At 40.1% G+C, this 14,464-nt stretch overlaps 1 protein-coding gene across 2 annotated transcripts; it reads right to left on the bottom strand.

The window, feature by feature from the left end:
- Positions 1–14,220, bottom strand: NEPRO (nucleolus and neural progenitor protein). 2 transcript variants are annotated; one of them, XM_047875317.1, is made up of 9 exons: positions 14,039–14,220; positions 11,782–11,936; positions 8,168–8,247; positions 7,659–7,790; positions 6,930–7,007; positions 5,895–6,256; positions 5,689–5,750; positions 3,136–3,389; positions 1–629 (listed from the first exon to the last, which is right to left on the bottom strand). In XM_047875317.1, the coding sequence occupies exons 1-9, from the start codon at positions 14,139–14,141 to the stop codon at positions 167–169; spliced, it is 1,689 nt and encodes a 562-aa protein (XP_047731273.1). In that variant the 5' UTR covers positions 14,142–14,220; the 3' UTR covers positions 1–166. The 2 variants fall into 2 exon arrangements, with proteins under 2 accessions (XP_047731273.1, XP_047731274.1); XM_047875318.1 differs by having other exon boundaries at positions 12,989–14,175.
- Between the last annotated feature and the right edge of the window lie 244 nt (positions 14,221–14,464).

Raw genomic sequence — 14,464 nt, 5'->3', positions numbered from 1 at the left:
TACTATAAATATTTATTGAACTGACATTACTGCTGTACAGCGTTACACTAAATAAGCTCCTGAGTCCAAGTAGTATTTCCAAATCTTTCCAGAACTCAGCAAGTTCCACGTAAAACAGAACACTGGACCAGTTTGTTAAGCACTTAAATGTCTCATATATGAGCATTTATACACCCATTAAGGCAAAAATATCATCAATGTCATCTGTCTCCTTAATGGTTCCTGATGTATTATGTTTGTTCATTTGCATCACTGTCCATGAATTAGTTTCATTTTCATTGTTTCCTGTAAGGTTTTCATGAATTTGTTTCTCTTTAGTTTGTATGACAGGATTTGAAACTCTGCTCCTCAAGAGTTGCTTATTGTTGGGGTAGAGATCAGTTCTATGAACTGAACAGTGTGAGCGTTTCCATTTTCTGCTATCTGTAGCATTCTGCATCCCTTGAGGGGACTGTTGAATTTCCTTTGAAAGAGTCAACTGCAACTTTCTCTGCAGTCTCTTCTGTCCCAGTAAAAATCTACTCTGAGATCTTCTTTGTCTCAAATGATGCTTTGAAGTCTTGATTCCTGAGCCACGAAGAAGGCAGTTGCAAATAGATGCTTTTATGCACTTTAGTTTCTTTGGTAAACTTTAAAGGATAAGAGAAAGGAAAAATCTGGGATTAAGACACAGAAAACATTTTCAGAAACTTTTGTCTTCCTTTTACAACACCTAACAGAAAAGTACACAATTTATCTCTAAGTCTTGTGCCCATGTACAACCCCAGAATCATTGGAAAAAATAAAGAAATAGAAGCTTGAACCCAAATCTGTGTTTTCAGAGCAAAGGTTTCCTCTGACTCAGATTGTAGACGAATATGTGCCCATTATGTTCCCAAAGTAAAGTAGCTCCTACAACTGCCTAGCAAGGTAGCTGAATGGTGAGATACCTCCATACTTTAGTGTCAGAGCTTTTCCCTGATAACTACTGTTCATAATGTAATAGGGGTGGAGCTGAGGAAAGGATATATCACAATTAGGAATATTTGGATTTTTCATATCTGGATAAACAACTTCATGTTGTAGAAGGAAATAAGGGAAAAGGAGTAAATGTGAAGAGAGAGTTTAAGAATGAAAAGATAGAGCTTCTGGCATAGACCAATTGGGCTACCCTAATTGTGATTCATGTACCATCTTCAAGCTTGGGAATTCAGAACTCAAATAGCTGATCATTTTAGGTGTTTTGCTTCTGAATAAGGTATACTGCCACAAGGTGTATCAGTACCTTGCTAACTCCCTCACCACTTGTGATAGATTTCAAAAGATTAGCATGGGTCTGTAATTTCTACCCCATCACCTTTCCCTTTTCTTTTCTTTTTTAATTTTATTTATTTATTTATTTTGAGAGAGAGAAAGCGTGAGTAGGGGAGGGGCAGGAAGAGGAGAGAGCAAGAATCCCAAGCAGGCTCCGCACTGGCAGCATGAAGCCCGACACGGGGTTTGAACCCACAAACTGTGAGATCATGACCTGACCTGAGCCCAAGTCAGACGCTTAACCAACTGAGCCATCTAGGTGCCCCCTTTTTTGCTTTTTAAATAAATACATAACTTTGAGAAAGCCCATTATAATGTAGTGAATCATGATCAGTTTCCAAACCCTTTTACTTTGTCTTACTATTAGTGGTAATTTTTAAGTGTACCTCCTAATTAAAATGGGAATAGAAAAAATGAAAAAAGAAGAATCAGAGGATCTGAATGGAGTTCTAGATCTCCCAACTGTAACAACCTAATCAAAATCCCCTATTTCCTCATCTACAAAATGAGAGTAATACTGCCTATCTCAGAGAGTTACTGTGTACATTAAATAAATTATAAATTGGACTATAAATATATTATTGAAACAGCAAACCATGGCAGTTTGAAAGAACGCTATCTTTGTGGGGTATGGAATAATGGTTGAACCAAATAAACACTAGTTTGTTACCCTTCTCATCAACTTTTATTTATTATCATCTCTGTCTCAGGCTGAGTTTTCCACTCCAGAATAGATCCTTTTTAGATGGCTACAGGTCTTTAAGGGACGCTAATGTAGATACCTTTCCAACAATTTCATCCCTTAGGAATACTTAACAACTTCTCTCATAGCTCTTAATCAAAACTTGTTTTTGTTGATCTTTGCAGCCACTGTTCTGAAATTGTTACCATGGGCATCTATTATTTTTCAATAAAAATATAAAACCCTAGGGGTGCCTGGGTGGCTCAGTCAGTTGAGCATCTGACTTCGGCTCAGGTCATGATCTCGCTGTTCGTGAGTTCAAGCTCCACGTTGGGCTCTGTGCTGACAGCATGGAGCCTGGAGCCTGCTTCGGATTCCGTGTCTCCCTCTCTCTCTGCCCCTCCCCTGCTTGCACTCTGTATTTCTCTAAATACATATACATACACACACACACACACACACACACACACACACACACACATATAAAATGTATAAAATACATATATGTATACATAATATATAGAATATATATATATAAAATATATATAAAATCCTAAAGTGTCTAACTTCATTGTAGTGCTTCAAGTAATACTGGTCACAATAAAAGATAATCATCCTTAAGTGGTTCTGTGACCCTAAGGACCACAAGAAGAGGAAATCAATACCCGGAGAATGTGGCACCCATGAACAAACATGACCTGACCCTAACCCCAGAGTCTGGTGTGTGCCCTTGTAAGAGGCAGACTGCTTCTGCTCTCACATCCTCATCCTGCTATGCTGAAGCTGCGGGCAGACTGGCTGTCTCTCCTATGAGAGCAAGGGCTAGAGCTAGTGCTCCATGAGAATTAAGTCTGTCTTACACAGGAGTATCCCCAGGCTTAACATACCACAGACACTCCTAAGGTTCTCTGAATTAACAGATGGAATGGGGAAGAGTATAAGTGAATAAATCCAATTAACCAAGTTAACTTTCTTCCTCTCAATAATAAAGCTGTGCCCAACAAAAGCAAACAAAACTGCATTTGGAATAGATCCCTCTTTTAGCCCCCCTAGAGCTACTGGACGTACCATTTTTTTAAAAAAAGCTGACTTGAATATATATAGGTTTGCCTAAATGACAACAGCAAAAGTTAAGGATATAATTTTTATTATATACCTACCTATGGCCTTGAGCTTCCACATGTTTAAGCCGGTTACTTTTAAGAAGTTTGTTACCCAGGAAGGAGGCCTGAGCCTTGAGTTTTTTGCTCCTGCACCACAAAATTGCCATTTGGATTTCTTCAGAAAGTTGAGTGAAAGTCTTAGCCCCTCGAAATCTTTGCACAAAACTTTTGGCACAGGGAGTTCCTGATGCTCTCTGAGAAAAATGTTTGGTTGCCTTTAGTTTGGACTGAGAACATTTAACGCTGGTCTCCTGAAATATGGAAAGGTGAAAAAAATATATTGGATTTGTTACTGAGTTACAAATACATAACAACAAAGAAAAGTTAACTCACCATGAGAATTAGAAAATGTCTTAAGAAGGAAAACTTTTTTTAAGCTCACTGTGCTTTTCTTTGTCTCAAAAAACTTAATTTTTTATCAACTGCTCCTAACACAAGATGTTTTTCCCCTCTGTGCAACAATAGATCTCATCTCTAACTGAATTCAGGTGGGAAACATAGATGGGAAGTATACTATAAATATTCTGACAGATAACCTACTTAACCTATACATAAAAATGAATAAATATTGGTCAAAGTCTATCTAGGAAAAAATCACTGAAGAGACCTTTTCCTAGATACTACTGGATTACCACAGATTTGTTTTTCACTTATTTCTATACCCTAAGTTACCCTCAACACTGGGTCACAAACGTCACTGGAAATGCATGGAGATACGGATGGCTGCTGAAAATATGCTAAAAATGCTTAAACCGAGCATCATTTCCAATTCAACCATGTTTTGATGTGGCACCTTTGTCTCTTCAACCCCATCTTTCTATATCAAGTGGAGTTTGAATTGTACCAACTTTTATTGTTTACGAAAACATGCCACTTACTAGATTTGCTTTCATCCTTCATTCAAAACTTACCTTCTTCCAAATTTCTCACTCAAGAAAAACATTAAAAAAGTAATAGAAAATGTAAAAGTAGAGACATAGCAATACTTTGTCTTGGTGATCGATAAAAGAAATTTGACCTTGAAAACAAGCTGAGCATGTTAGTGCTAATTACTAGAAATGTGGTAGTGATGAGTCGTGACTAAGCTGACCAACCAGTCAGCTTCAAAACCAGCTCACCTAGGAACAGCAGGATGGACTGCAGAGAGCTACAGTTCCTGAGACAGCTGACAAAGCTATTTGGGGGACTGATGTAATGGTAAAGAACAAAGACTGTGAAACCAAACTGCCTGTGTTCAAATCCCAGCTCTGCCCTGTACTTGCTATGTGGCCTGAGCAATTTATCCCTTCTATACTTCAATTTTCTCAGCTGAAATATGGAAACAGTAATAGTATCACCAGCCTCACAGGGCTTTTGCAAGGTTTATAGGAGTTAATACATGTAAAGCATTTCGAACACTGCCTGGCATAGAGTAAGTGCAATATATGTGTTAGCTGTTATTACGATGATGATGAAGACACTGATGAAGATGATGATGATGATTCCTCCCTCTGGAACTCATAAATTTGACAGAATATAGATCCAAGCTAGAATCCTTATAAACATTCAAGAAAGTACTCTGACTTACTAGAAATGATTAAGAATTCTTAAACAGAATGAAGAAATAATCCATGCGAGAAACCAGGAGAAAACAATTTGAGAAGAACAGATGGTAATAGAAGTCAAGTAGTTACCACATGAAAGAGGGTGACACTGATGTCCTTATCTGTTGCTAGGTCCAGAACAGAATTTACAGATACTAAGAGGAATCATGTTAAAACTTGAACCCTGACAGGGAAAGAAAGTGAAGCCTCATGACAAAGACAAGGATGACAGTAACAATGAAAAAAGTAGCTAATGACATCTAACAACAGTTAAGAGCTTTGAATACTTTACTGAATTAAAACTGCATAATCCCATGAGGTGCATACTATTATTAGAAAACAGAGGTTTGGGGGCGCCTGGGTGGCTCAGTCGGTTAGGCAGCCGACTTCGGCTCAGGTCATGATCTCACGGTCCGTGAGTTCGAGCCCCGTGTCGGGCTCTGTGCTGACAGCTCAGAGCCTGGAGCCTGTTTCAGATTCTGTGTCTCCCTCTCTCTGACCCTCTCCCATTCATGCTCTGTCTCCCTCTGACTCAAAAATAAATAAACGTTAAAAAAAAATTAAAAAAAAAAAAAAAAAAGAAAACAGAGGTTTGGACAGGTCAAGAAACTTATATAAGGTCATACAGCTAGTACCAACTGAAGCCAGGACTCAAACCATTTCTGTCTGACTACAAAGTGCATACTCTTAATATAATCCACACCTGCAGTGGATCCTAAGGGCAATTTAAAATTCTAGTGAAATGCTTAGTAAAATGTTTCTGGAGGCATTCTATAAACTGAATTTCCTGGATACACTCAGTCCTTCGGGAGTGCCTGTATTCATTCAGAAACAGGCTGAGAACTAAGATGGCACTAAGCCGAGAGCTGGTGATAAAAACAGAGGATTCAATCTCTGCCCTTGGTAAGTGGTATCTACTTTATAAAGTAGCAGAATCATAAGCCATAGTAATAGAAGCCAGACAAACCTGAATAGCCTTGTGCTTCAGCTGTTTGCAGAAAGCTCTCAAATCAAATTCTGATGACTTCTCTGTAGAGGTGGAGAGACCACAGATACAAAGACTTAAGCAAACAATTTTCAAATCAATGAATTCTCAAGTATATAATATTTCTTGCCAAATTACTACAAAAGAAATAAAGGGAATTAGATGAGTATGTGCTAAGAAAAAATTACCTTTGAAGATTTTCTTACTCTTTACTGGCTGTCCAAGATCCACATTATTCTGTATATTGATCTTCATTTGCTTAGCTTTTTTGGAAATTCTGTGTACAGTTTCTTTGCTAGACCTTGGTGATTGATTTTTTGTTAAAAACAGTTTATTTAACAATTTAGTTACTCCTTTAGCTGCAAAAGCTGTGGGCATTTTTTTCTTAAAGACCTCAAAATAGGGCTGTCCTAAAAATTCGGCAATATCAGAAGGAAAGGTAAAATCTTTGAAGTAAGGCAGTGGTTGAATCCTAGAGACTTCATGAAGCAATCCAAACAATGGCTCATATAAAGAAGTCAGCCTTTTTAAAACACCTTTATAGAGAACCCTAGAGAAAGAGGAGGTCATGAATTAGCCAGTAAATATAATTTGCAGATTATTTAATAACCACAACAGATTCAAAGCTGAAAATAAATGTCGATCAATCTGCCACCACAGATAAAAAACGCTCTGGGACATATTTGCATAGAGCCAGATTAGTCCAGCCCGAACAGAAAAATCCAAGTACAAAATTTACTTTAAGTACTACATGGAACAATGTCTCAAAGGATACGCAACAAAATGTAAAGTGTGGTGAGATTTTAGGTAAATTTCAGGTTCTTCGCTCTTTTTTTTTTTTTTTGGAATGTCTTAAAATAAGCATGTATTATTACTATAATCAGCAAAAATTAAAGCTATTTTCATTATAGAAAAGAATGGAAGGTTTGACATTTTAAAATAATATGTTAGTTATTAGTAGTTCTAATGTTGTTACCCCTAAGAATAAGCAGAATAAACAAGATGAAATAGTACTTGAGATACCCAGGTTAAGACATCAAGGACATAACCATCAACACTCTAGTTCCTAATCCATCCCAAATAAACTCTGACCAAGTGAAGAAATGGAACCCCTGCACCATCAGCATCCCACAGGAAAACAAATATGAAAACCACTAATGAGAAACCTAGGTGGAGTTAGATTAAAAACAAATGAAGGATTTCAGAGGTAGGTGCATACATACCATAACCTGCTCACCAGCCCAACCATCACAAGGTTTAAAATAATGAATTCTTGTAAACCTAGATGTTTCACAGTCAAGCTGGAGAATCAAGTTAAAGTTGGAAAACAAAACCAAAGTAACTGGGTTTTGCAAGTTACATTTATGAAAGAAACAGATTGGAAATAGAATTTTCTTGAAGAAATTAAAGCTTTAAAACATGTTCTGGGGGCGCCTACGTGGCTCAGTCAGTGAAGCCTCCGACTTTGGCTCAGATCAGGATCTCAGGATTTGCAGGTTCAAGTCCTGTGTCGGGCTCTGTGCTGTCAGCTCAGAGCCTGGAGTCTACTTCAGATTCTATGTCTCCCTCCCTCTCTCTGCCCCTCCCCCACTCACACTCTGTCTCTCTCTCAAAAAATAAATGAACATTAAAAACAAATTAAAAAACAAACAAACATGTTCTGTTTCAGGCATGGAAACTTAAAGTAACATGTACTCCGCAAGAACACTCATTATTTTACTTCTAAGATTAAGAATTTCTATCAGTGCCCTTAAGATAAGACATGTTAGAAAGAGACTGGCAGTCTCTGGCAATGGCTGTATCAAGCAATTCCTAGAAAAAGGAGGCCAAGAAGCAAAATGTTAAGAATAGGTTATAACTTCCACAAACCTCCTAGCTTTCAAACAAATACTATTAAATATATCCAAACAATTCCAATTCACGGGAAGGCATTTCAGTTGATTCAAGGATACAGAAATGTCTTGCAGCAACAGTCCAAGAGGCGAAGTAACAACTTGCAGGCTCCCAAAATCTTCATGAGCACCAATTCAACCACTGGTTGGCTAGGGATGACATATGCTTCGGTAGTTACACGATGATTTTCACTTCACAAAAAATGGAAATCTTTTTATTCTTAAAGTTCATTAATTATAAAGCTCTTACATAGCAGTTTTCAAGTGCAGGTGAGCTTGAAGCTCAATTTGAAATAGTTCTGCTCAACAGTGACTTACTCAAGTTGATGGACACTGATATTTCAATGTAATCTATTGTGACCCAGATGTCAGTATCCTGCCATCCCTCCACAAGCCAACAGAGGAGACATTCTCACAAATACCAGGTGCCCGTTACTAAAACAAAATCTGCACAACTGAAGCACAATTGATTATATCCCAACACCAAGCAAAGTCCAAAGAGAGACCGCACTAAAGACAGAGTTCCCAGCCCACCACAAAGCCCATCACAAAGCAGCTGGACCACTTACTTGGAAGAAAACAACTCAGACAGATGTTGAATTGAACCCTCCAAATCCATGTTTTTCAAACGTTTTAAACATTGTTCAACCTGGAAGGGGAAGAGTAGCTCAAATTCATAGAATACGGACATGGCCACTGATGGGACGAGGAAAGCAAAGATACGCAAAAGTTCAAATTATGGAAGGGGCTCCTGGGTGGCTCAGTCAGTTAAGTGGCGGACTTTAGCTCAGGTCATGACCTCACAGCTTGTGAGTTTGAGCCCTGCATCGGGCTCTGTGCTGACAGCTTGGAGCCTGGAGCCTGCTTCAGATTCTGTGTCTCCCTCTCTCTACCCCTCCCCCACTTGTACTCTGTCTCTCTCTGTCTCTCAAAAATGAATAAATGTAAAAAAATTTTTTTAAAAATTCAAAGTATGGAAATACACTGAACACTACAGAATATTTTCATTTTAGGTAAAATAATCTGTAGCCCAAAGCAATTGTTCCTGCTCAAAAATTGGAAATTAACCCACCTGAACACATTTCTCAAACCCAGTTATAACTAAGAATTTACTATATGCCAGGATGTGATTGATGCTATAAAGGGCACTCAAGTAAGTATGAGATTATTCTCAAGATTATCATTTTTCTGAAGCAACATGATTTCTCACAGTGAGACCATTAAAACAAGATAGTAGACTAATTAACTACTTGATTTCAACAACTTGTAAATGGCCTCAGAGATGAGCAAAGTGATTTACTCACTTTACAAGTATATACGGGACACTTTACGCAAGGCATGCTGGGAAATAAAATAGTATATGACACTCCCCCATCTCTAGTTGCTAAAAACCTAGTAGTAAAAATAAGAAGACATACAAAATATTTAAATGCTGAAATAAAAGATGTGCCTTATTTAAAATTGCAGTCCCCTCAGCACTCTACCCTTTCCTGCTTTATTTTTCTCCATGACGCTTTCGATGGACGGACTGACTGATGGCCTTTCTCCTCTCAACTACAGTGTAAGCTCCATGAGGGCAGTATATTTCATCTATCTTATCCACCACTGTAACTCAGTACTTAGCACAGTGTTAAGAAGGCACTCAGTAGCATTTTTACTTAATAACAAAACAAGAAAAAGCTATCCATTTTACAAAATGTGGTAAGAATTCTATGATCTCCAGGAAATACCACACAAAAGGCATGCATGGGATGGCATCCAGACTTTGAAGAGTGTAAAAATCTGGATGGGCACTGACACTGGCAAAGATAATATCTTGCTAACGCTATATATATGCTAAAAATTTTAGTATTGATTCTGTTATAACAGCATAGCTTTCAGAATAGTGAAGGCAACGATCCTCAAATTCTCTGGGGTTAGCTCCTATCTTTTCAGTTTTTAATTCCGGATCCTATACTTTGAGAGAAGTACTGACAAACCAAGATGGGAAAGCACTTGGGAAATACAGTAGGTGAGCTATGGTTCAAAAATAAAAACGGGAAAATCATTTTGAGAATTTAAGCAAGGCAGAACAAGGAGGAACATAACAGTCTTCATATACTCTCTTGTCACACAGAAAGAGGAATTGACTATTTTTTGTGCTTCATTTATGGGAATATTAGAGATAGGGTAATTCTACTACTCTGCTTTCTTTGAAGGGAGAAAAAATAACGTAGATGACAGTACTGAGTAAATAAGGAAATGTTAAGCAGGTCTAAGGCAGCAGTAGTAATGGAGATGGTAGTTGCAGGAGCATGAGACATGTTCCCTACTCTAAGGGACGGCAGGAAAAATAAACCATACACAAATAACTGCCACATGCAGACTGTACTCAATACCATAAGAGAACCACAAAGGGGAAGCCCAAATAGCCCACAGTCATAAAAAGAAGAGGTCAACCACACTAATAATCAAAACATGCAACTTAAAATGAGATTACCACAATAAGCCCTCATGTTACTCTTTGGGAAGAAGTTTATCACTGCTGGACAGCTTGAAATGGGACTTACAGGATGGCAAGGCTTTTACCAGGCAGAGATGGAGGGTCTGGGCATGCTAAATATACAGAGCCAGATAAGCAAATGTTCAGGTGAGAGAACAAATGTGGTGAGCATGAGACCTGTGAAGAGTTCAGGTTGTCTGGAATATAAAATATATGAAGGTGAGAGAGAAGCCTGAGCTACAGAAAACTGAAAAGGCCAGATCACGGAGGATCTTACAAGCTAAGCTAAGAGGTTTCATCTTTACTCAGGAGCCAGTAGAGAACCATTAATAAAAATCAAAGCTGTGCTTCATGATGATTAACTCAGCTTTGGCATATAGAATATGTCAGAGTATAGGAAAGACTGGAGTTGAGGAAAGATCAATTAGGATAGCAAGACAATTAAAAGTTGACATGGTCTAAAAAAAAGAAGATGCAGCCAGAACTAGAATAAGGGTGTAGAAGCATAGAAAATTTTTGACTAATCAACTGACTTATGGGAGAGCTACATAAGAGGAGGAAGCAGAGAAAATGGAACACCAGATTTTTCTGACTGGATAATTATTCACAGCTTGGAAAGCCAGAAGGAAAAGCAGGTTCAATCTGACACTTTCAAGTTGAAATATACTCAAGTTTGGTTTTGAAGTAAAAGACTCATGAGATAAAAAGCTGCCCCAGAGAAGAAAACTTAGGAAAAGACCATGCTCCCAGATCTTTCTTTGAAGAAGAAATCTCTCATCTTTTTTTGCCTTAAGTAATGGGAGCAGAAAATTAACCAGAAAGCACGAATCTGTAAGGTTAGAGAACACGTCTGTGTTCTTCACCTTGTATACTGAGCACCAAGCACAGTACCTGGCACATAGGAAGTTACAAAAAAGGGCGCCTGGGTGGCTCAGTCAGTTAAGTGTCAGACTCTTGATTTCAGCTCATGTCATGATGTCAGGGTGGTGAGATGGAGCCCCGTGTCAGGCTCTGTGCTGAGCATGGAGCCTGTTTAAGATCTCTCTCTCCCACTCTCTCTCTGGCCCTCCTCACCCTCTCTAAAAAAAAGGGGGGGGGGAGGGCTACACAAAATACCTGCAGAATTAATAAAGTGAATGAATGAATGAGATTATAAAGAACCCAGCTTAGGAGACTCAGCCCTGTAGTGTAGAGGGCCCAGTCTAAAAATTACGGGAAACCACTTTCCATAACTTGTTATATAGCCATTTACTCTAATATATTACTGATTAGATTATATGTCCCATAATATATAAACCATGACTTTGTTCTTTTTATGATATTAGGATTTTGATTATGCTCAGGAAGTTGTTCTTTAATCCGGCACTTTGTCTTGCTTAAATCACTGTTATCTGTGAACTAGGCAAAAGCATTCTCAATACAGATTATATATAATGAAGAAAACTTTTCATAAAAATTACCCACTAGAAACAAGACTGGGGAAGAATTAAACATAGTTCCTTTCTAAAGAAGTTGCGTTTTGAAATGCTTTCGGGGTGGGGGTGGGGGGGATGAAAGCCCACATGCAGCTTTGGACTGAAGATCTATTAAGTCACAAGTAATTTACTAAGTTTCCATACATAACAAAATATTAAGTGGCAGTATGATCTCATTTTCACCAAGTAAACACGTTGAGTCATAAACACAGGGCTTCCTCCTTACCTGTTTGAGGGCTAAATGGGGCTTGTGGTGGCCCATCCTGTAGTGATTGCTGTAAAGGACTGCACATAGCACATCTGTTTCTGCATCCAGGGTTTGGCTCTTCAGTGACAGGGTAACAAGACCACATTCTCTAATTACAGCTGCAACACAAAGGTCTAAACCAGAGACATTTAATAAAACTTAATTTGGGGGTGCCTGGGTGACTCAGTCAGTTAACCATCAACCTCTGCTCAGGACATGATCTTACAGTTGGTGAATTCGAGCCCCATATCAGGCTCTGTGTTGGCAGCTCAGAGCCTGGAGCCTGTTTAGGATTCTGTGTCTCCCTCTCTCTCTGCCCCTCCCCCACTCATACTCTCTGTCTCTCAAGAAGTAAATAAAAGTTAAAAAAAAAAAAAAACTTAATATGTATTTCTACATTAAGTATATTATATAAAAACACTGTGAAGGAACATCTTTCCTTATTAAGGGGATTAAGAACAAATTAATATAACCAGCTTTAGCTATAAGAACATAACTAAGGATTCTAAGTATGTGAGAAGATGGAAATGGTGACAGATACAAAGTCCAAAATCATTAAGAGAACAACTTTTAAACAAGAAAGTATATTTTTGTAACACATTTTTTTATGATTATTAATAATCTTTCATATGAAGACTTTGCCATCATGTGGTGGACTCTTACACCTACTTACCTTGATGGTGGGTACCTGTTATACACTTCTCTAAATCCCCAGTTATGTACATAAGCAAGGCAGAATGAATAAAATCATACTCCTAAAAGCAGTGGTACTTTAAGGTAAGAATATATTCAGAAAAGAGAAACCACTATGGCAACTGGAAGTTCCATTATTTGATGCATGCCCGACTGGACACAGGATGCTCAGCAGAACAAAATAACAGCTTCCTAGTCCGAAAAGCTGTGAAGTAGAAGATGGAGTTCATGTGTTTCTCTGTGGCTCTAAGGGTAGCACTATCATCCTAGATGGAAATAACACAAAGGCAGATTCCTACACAACAGGGAGAACCTAATTTTGTTTTGTCCGAACTATATGAAGCCAGAATGGACTACCATGAGGATGGAGAATGAGTTACTGAATTTCCATGCCTGATAGGAATCCTGTTAAGGAATTTTTGAATAGGGGTGCCTGGATGGCTCAGTGCGTTAAGTGTCAGACTTCAGCTCAGGTCATGGTCTCTGATCTCACCGTTAGTGGGTTCCAGCCCGCATCCGCCTCTGTGCTGACAGCTCAGAGCCTGCAGCCTGCTTCAGATTCTGTGTCTCTCCCTCTCTGCCCCTACCCCACGCATGCTCGCGTGCTCTCTCTCTCTCTCAAAAATAAATAAACATTGAAAAAATTAAGGAACTTTTGAATAGAAGAAGAGGGAAGATTGATCTATAAACTGCCTGGGGATGGATGGGGAAGAGGATGTCATGATTAGATAGGTTGTATTTAATATTAACTATCATTTGAGTGTTTATTTTCCGCATTAGGCACTGTTCCGAATGCTTTATAACAGTAACGCTTCTTCAAAACAGCCCTTTGAGGCAGGTGCTATTCTTTATCCACACTTAAAAATGAGCGGAGGCACAGAAAGATTAAATAACGACACTTCCCAACCTGCCCAGCTCCAGCAAAGCGAAGTGCCTGGATTTTCAAACCCAATCTGGCTCCTAACTGTTGGGCCCTACTGCCTAAAAACAGCAGTACTATTGGTAAAACACCTTCGTTTAAGAGCACTCTCCCCTAATTATATCATTAGATGCTCCCAAAGCCGGTGGAAGGTAGGGAGGACTAACCCCGTTTTACAGATAAGGAACTAGAGGCCCAGAAGGACTGCAGTCTAAATCCAGCGTGCCCCAGCGCCCTTTTAGAATATCAGGCAACAGACTTCAGGGTGAACGGGGCCGCTAGTGGCCTGTGGGGAGCCCAGGATTTCCAGACAATACTTCTCCCTAACGCTAGCCACGTCCACCTGTCTCCGCCCACTGGCCGCAGGGCTGGGCCTTGGACCTTCATCGCTCCAGCCAGGCCGTGAGGTAGGTACAGTGAATTAAAGGGGGGACGCCAAAGTCAGAAGCACCACAGGCTTCTCCGGGTAACTCGGTAGCCCACGCACCCCAAGTCAGATCCTGCCCCGCGCCCCTTCCCAGTGTCCCGCGGGTTCAGGAAGTCCCGCCCCCTGCGCACGTGCGCTGGGCCCGGTCAGACACCGCCTCCGGAAACGTCTGTGGCTCGCCGGGCCCCCTCACTCACCCAGCGCCGCATCGGGGTCCGGTACCGTCACTGTGCTGTGGCTCCCCGCCTTCGGGATCTTTACGCGGTTCCACGGCTCCGGGCCCGGCGGCACCGTAGCCATCTTGGGACGCGGGGGAGGTACTGGGAAAGGCGGAGCTGGGCGAGGCCTAACGGAGCCACGGAGGGAGGGGAGGTGAGAGGCGATCTGGGGGAGGAAGAGGGCAAGGGGTGGTGCTGGGGCGGGGCCCAGAGGTGGGGGCGGGGCCTTCACGAGTCGTGCACCAAATACAGTGGACTGGGAGGGTCCCTAATCACCAAAACCTGGCGGTGTTTCAGAATCTCTCACTTGGAAGAGTTTGGGGGTGGGTGGAAGCCCCATCCCAGTATTACTAAATAAGAATCTCCGAATGAGGAGAGGAATCTGCATTGTGTTTGGGCTTCCCA

The sequence above is a fragment of the Prionailurus viverrinus genome, chromosome C2, assembly GCF_022837055.1.
Source record: "Prionailurus viverrinus isolate Anna chromosome C2, UM_Priviv_1.0, whole genome shotgun sequence".
NCBI classification, from domain to species: domain Eukaryota; kingdom Metazoa; phylum Chordata; class Mammalia; order Carnivora; family Felidae; genus Prionailurus; species Prionailurus viverrinus.
This window is presented reverse-complemented; position numbering and strand designations above follow the sequence as displayed.

Excerpts from the sequence above, each read along its gene's own strand:
- NEPRO (XM_047875317.1), bottom strand. The coding sequence starts at position 14,141 with ATGGCTACGGTGCCGCCGGGCCCGGAGCCGTGGAACCGCGTAAAGATC. Across the intron at positions 8,248-11,781 it reads CCCATTTAGCCCTCAAACAG|GTTGAACAATGTTTAAAACG; the intron begins GTAAGGAGGAAG and ends TTCCCCTTCCAG. Across the intron at positions 3,390-5,688 it reads TGAAGCACAAGGCTATTCAG|GAGACCAGCGTTAAATGTTC; the intron begins GTTTGTCTGGCT and ends TCCATATTTCAG.